At 40.8% G+C, this 5,604-nt stretch overlaps 1 protein-coding gene across 1 annotated transcript; it reads left to right on the forward strand.

Moving 5' to 3' along the window:
- The first annotated feature begins 684 nt into the window (after positions 1 to 684).
- On the forward strand, positions 685 to 2,642 carry CHRM2 (cholinergic receptor muscarinic 2). The gene has a single exon (XM_049641918.1). The coding sequence runs from the start codon at positions 700 to 702 to the stop codon at positions 2,098 to 2,100; it is 1,401 nt and encodes a 466-aa protein (XP_049497875.1). The 5' UTR covers positions 685 to 699; the 3' UTR covers positions 2,101 to 2,642.
- The last annotated feature ends 2,962 nt before the right edge of the window (positions 2,643 to 5,604 follow it).

A 5,604-nucleotide genomic window follows, 5' to 3' on the forward strand; every position in this document is an offset into this window, starting at 1 on the left:
ACTTATTTTGCAGGATATAGAATATTGGAAATGTTAGCTATGCGATACTCACTACAAGGGCAAAATGGAGATCAGAGAAGAATAATTCTCATTAGTGGAAGTGTACTGGCTAATTAGTTATTATTATTACCTTATTTTGGTTATAATCAGTATCAGTATTACTATGAAAAAGGCTTACTTAGAGCTACGAGATGGAAAGATGCTATAGACTATAAAAGTCACCCACTCCACACTGTAAGTTTTATGCTTTCTTCCTCGCATTGGTTTATTAATTTTTATGTCTATACCAGAAACCTCTTGATGCTTTGGAAGGTCTTATGTATAATCCTAGTTTATTTAGTTTAATCCATCAGTAGTATACTCAGCTAAATTGATTGATGACAGACGGACAGACAGATAACACATCTAGGTATGGATGCTTTCAAAGTGTTTTCAGACGTCAAATACATTGCCAGTCTGAAAGGATCTTTCGCATCCTCCATTTAATGTCTTTGCTTTTTATGTGGGGAATCGGGGCAGATAGGTACAATAAACAAGGAGGGGAAGAATGAGGATTTTGGAGAAAAAGTCGTGGTTCAAAAGGAAGAAATCTGATATATTTTAAAGCAATGTTTATGTCATATCTGTTCATTCTTTTCTATGTCCCTGTAGGTTTCAGTGCGTGTTTGGCTACTTGGCTTCTGATTGAGAGAACACAAAATGAATAACTCAACAAACTCCTCTAACAATGGCCTGGCTCTGACCAGTCCTTATAAGACATTTGAAGTGGTGTTTATTGTCCTTGTGGCTGGATCCCTCAGTTTGGTGACTATCATTGGGAATATTCTGGTCATGGTCTCCATTAAAGTCAACCGCCACCTCCAGACCGTCAACAATTACTTTTTGTTCAGCTTGGCCTGTGCTGACCTCATCATTGGTGTTTTCTCCATGAACTTGTACACCCTCTACACCGTGATTGGCTACTGGCCTTTGGGACCTGTGGTATGTGACCTTTGGCTAGCCCTGGACTACGTGGTCAGCAACGCCTCGGTGATGAATCTGCTCATTATCAGCTTTGACAGGTACTTCTGTGTCACCAAACCGCTCACCTACCCAGTCAAGCGGACCACGAAAATGGCAGGTATGATGATTGCAGCTGCCTGGGTCCTCTCCTTTATCCTGTGGGCCCCGGCCATTCTCTTCTGGCAGTTCATCGTAGGGGTGAGGACTGTAGAGGATGGGGAATGCTACATTCAGTTTTTCTCCAACGCCGCTGTCACCTTTGGTACCGCCATTGCAGCCTTCTATTTGCCTGTGATCATCATGACTGTGCTATACTGGCACATATCCCGAGCCAGCAAGAGCAGGATAAAGAAGGACAAGAAGGAGCCTGTGGCCAACCAAGACCCAGTTTCTCCAAGTCTGGTACAAGGAAGGATAGTGAGGCCAAACAACAACACCACACCTGGCAGTGACGGTAGCCTGGAGCACAACAAAATCCAGAATGGCAAAGCCCCCAGAGATGCTGTGACTGAAAACTGTGTCCAGGGAGAGGAGAAGGAGAGCTCCAATGATTCCACCTCAGTCAGTGCGGTAGCCTCTAATATGAGAGATGATGAAATAACCCAGGATGAGAACACAGTCTCCACTTCCCTGGGCCACTCCAAAGATGAGAACTCAAAGCAGACGTGCATCAAAATTGTCACCAAGACCCCAAAAGGTGACTCATGTACCCCAGCTAATACCACTGTGGAGCTAGTTGGTTCTGCAGGTCAGAACGGAGACGAAAAACAGAACATCGTCGCTCGTAAGATTGTGAAGATGACGAAGCAGCCTGCCAAAAAGAAGCCTCCTCCTTCTCGGGAAAAGAAAGTGACCAGGACGATCTTGGCTATCCTGTTGGCTTTCATCATCACTTGGGCCCCATACAATGTCATGGTGCTCATCAACACCTTCTGTGCACCCTGCATCCCCAACACAGTGTGGACAATTGGTTATTGGCTCTGTTACATCAACAGCACTATCAACCCCGCCTGCTATGCACTTTGTAATGCCACCTTCAAGAAGACCTTTAAACATCTTCTCATGTGTCACTATAAGAACATCGGCGCTACGAGGTAAAACACCTTTGTAGAGAAGGAAGGTGGTCAGGGGAGCTTGGGAAAAAGAAAAGGGATAAAAAAAAAAACCTCCCAGTTTTAAAAATCTCTGCCATTGCACTTTATAGTCTTATTATGGAATGTGCAATTAAGGAGCCCGACAGTGACACTTTTATCGTGCCTATGCTCCAGTTTGAGAAACCCACACCTTATCAGCCCTGTCAGTTTCAGAGCGATGAGACCATGAAAGAGACATTTTGGAATTAATGGATTTAAGGAACAATCCACATGTTCTCATACTCTCTTGAAGAAGGGCTTCTGAATCTACGGTTTTATCTCTGCACAAGAAGAATAATAACCTCGCTCCTTTTTATTCCCATTTTTTTTTTGTTCCCGTGTGTCCATATGAGGATGAAATGCCACAGCTAACATGGAGACTTAAACATAAAGAAATAGACGTCACACAATGGACAAGTGAAGGAAGAGGATCAAAAAATATATATATAGAAATGGTCTCCATAGTGTTAAGTGCTAAGCATATATTATTCTTTTGTTACAGTTTTATTTGGAGAATTGCGATGTAATCAATGCTTTGGATTTTTTTTTTTTTTACCTTTCCCTCTTCCCACCATCAAAGGAAAGCAAACACACAAAAACCCCAACTAGACCATAACATTATTTTTCTTATTATGGCACTGGTTTTTGTACATCCCCATTCTACATTGTGTAAGGACAAAATCTGCAAGACTTTTGCTAAATACAACCAGAAACAGCCATGAACATGGGCATTTCACCCCTGCCCACTGTGTCCTTTGCATTCTGTGGGGATATAAAAGCCTATAAAGTGTTAGTTTGCTTATGATCCTGTAGGTGAAATGTTTTCACCAATCTGGTTTTCTCCTAAACTAGTGTCTTAAGTTATTGGGCTAGCCTACCTAATACATAAACACGCTTGAGAACCAAAGTCATTTTTTAAAGTGAGGTTTTGTCAAATTAAATAATGGTCGTCTTTAGTTGGAGAGAGTTTACTGAGGCCAGATGAATTTTGAAATAAGAAAATAGAAGACTGAGAGGGCATTCTGTTTCCAACCTGAATCTGCCTGACCCATCTATGAGATGCTAACTTGTAAACCATGAACTTCTGGCCTTTGTCAGCTGGAAGAAGCTGCTTTATTCATTTGGAATCGTAAGTAGGATTAGCATACTCTGGTGGCACCAATGACTTCTGGGTCACTCCCAGGAGAATAAGACGTTCTCTTCAATGCCTGCTAACAAATTATATTCAATTTACAGTCCAGTGAGGTTTTTTATAACCATCCTATATCCCACTGGAGGAGGAAAAAAATAGTTAAAAAACATTTCCTGGAACCACATGTTCCATGTTCCTCAAATTGTCAATTCTCTCTAAAATTTTTTAACTTCAAAAGTCTGTCTATAGAGGTAATCTTTGTGGCAAGAACGTAGTGGATAACTAACAGAGGCCAAGTGAGATCAGCAAACTGTGAGGAAGAATGCAGGTAGCTGTGCCTGTGTCCTTTCTCATTGTTTCTTTAATTCTAGACCATAAAAAGTCCTATCAGGAACTATTATTAGCCAAACGGTAGCTTGTTGTAGAATCTTGTCCATGTAGAGACTTTTCATTTCGTACCCCTCATAAACATATCGTATTGATCCACATTTAGCTGTTTTTATCCCTCAACTTTGTTTCTTACTGTATTTGCTATAGTCTTAAAATCAGATTTTCTGAAGATGGCCCAATCAATAGAAATCAAATTTATAAAACCCACTTCAGATTTCATATTTTGCATTTCAAATGTATGGGCCTTATGCTGTCTTGACCAGTAACATCAATGTGAGTAGCATGTTTAATTTGTCAGTATTAAACCTTAGCACTTTAGAGTTGGTGTGTGTGTGTGTGTGTGTGCGCGTGTGCGCGTGTGACTTGCCTCACTGATGGCATCTCAACAACTTTGTGAATTAAAAAAAAGCACAAGGTAAACAATAAAGAAAGGACAGTCAGTAAGAGGCAAACTGCCCACAGTAGTTGGATGTAACTTACCCTTTATAAAAATAACTTCTTGTTTGAATAACTTCAGTCACTCCCGCCCATAAACCTTCTGCGTGTAAACCTATGGCATCAGTTCATGCAGATTCCTTTACTCCACAGTTACTTCAATGTAAGTGTTAAATCCGTATGTATTTTTATTTTATTTCTTCAAATTAGTGAATCAATTGAATGGAAGGGACATCAAGCCAATGGGCTGTTTGGTTGGCTGTAAACAAAACCATGGCTGGCTGAATACCTATTAACTTGTACTATTATGATGTAGATTCAGCTTTAGTTGGGATGAACTCTTTGGATTCAAGGATTCATGATTCTGGATTTGGGTCTTTTTGGTCTGCTCTAACAATTCAACTCACCATGAATCAAACTGCCTCTTACTCTTCATTGCCATCACACCCTCCTTTTCTTCCTTCTATTCTTGATCTTCGCCATAGCCACCACAACCTTGTTGAAAGAGAAACCATCGCGCATTACAGAAAGGAAGTGACTATAGACCGACACATCGTGAAAGCTTTGTCAGCTGGAATCAGAGACACGGGAAGAATACTGAAAATGGTAGATGATCAGAAAGATATGGAGATTGTATTCAAAGGTCTATTTCAGTGGGTCTCACACAGGAACAGTTTTGCTCCCCGGGGGACATTTCACATTGTGTGGAGACATTTTGGGTGGTCACAACTTGGGGGAGAGCTACTGGCATCTGGCAGATAGAGGCCAGGGATGCTGCTAACAGCTTTCAGTGCACAGGCCGACTTTCCCTCACATACACAACTAGGAATTATTTGGTTCAGAGTGTCAATAGTGCCAAAGCTGAGAAACTCTCATCTGTTTTAAGGAATTCCAGCGCTTGCTTTGTAAAAATGGGGAAATAATCCTGTATCACTATTAGAATATCAATGCAAATTGCTCACCTGTTTGTAAAAGGTAATGTTCACCAATTGTGTATCAGACATTGTCACCCATGAGTCTGGTGTATGTGTAATTCACAGATTGGGAACACAGGAGACATCTGCACATCCAAAGTCACCAGACCATGCACGTAGCACATTGTTTCCAACATCTTAATGTCCCAACACGATTGCCATAGAGTCCAGTCAGTTGAGGTTGCCGGTAATTGACCATTAAATGATTGTGGAGTTGATGTGGTCAGTTTCTATTGGAGCTGCCATTTTTTCTTTCAGAAACATCAGGAGTCTCTTTCAGAAACAATATGATTCATCTCTGTTATTTTCACTGGAAAGGTAGATAGCTGTCAAGAATTTCTTCTCTCCTCAAAGCAATAATGTAAATATTCCAGAGTGGTCTTATAAGAAGAGGAGATTAAGAATGTCAAAAAGCCAGTTCATTTCTTTAAAAAAAGAGAAATGATCACCCCTTTACCAGATCACATTAATTTAATACCAGCTCCCAAGGGTTAGGACAAAGTCACCAATATAATGAGTCACATGGGATAAGCTTTCC

The sequence above is a fragment of the Panthera uncia genome, chromosome A2 (genome assembly GCF_023721935.1).
Source record: "Panthera uncia isolate 11264 chromosome A2, Puncia_PCG_1.0, whole genome shotgun sequence".
In the NCBI taxonomy this organism is placed as follows: domain Eukaryota; kingdom Metazoa; phylum Chordata; class Mammalia; order Carnivora; family Felidae; genus Panthera; species Panthera uncia.

Coding starts and splice junctions, on each gene's coding strand:
- CHRM2 (XM_049641918.1), top strand. CDS start 700: ATGAATAACTCAACAAACTCCTCTAACAATGGCCTGGCTCTGACCAGT.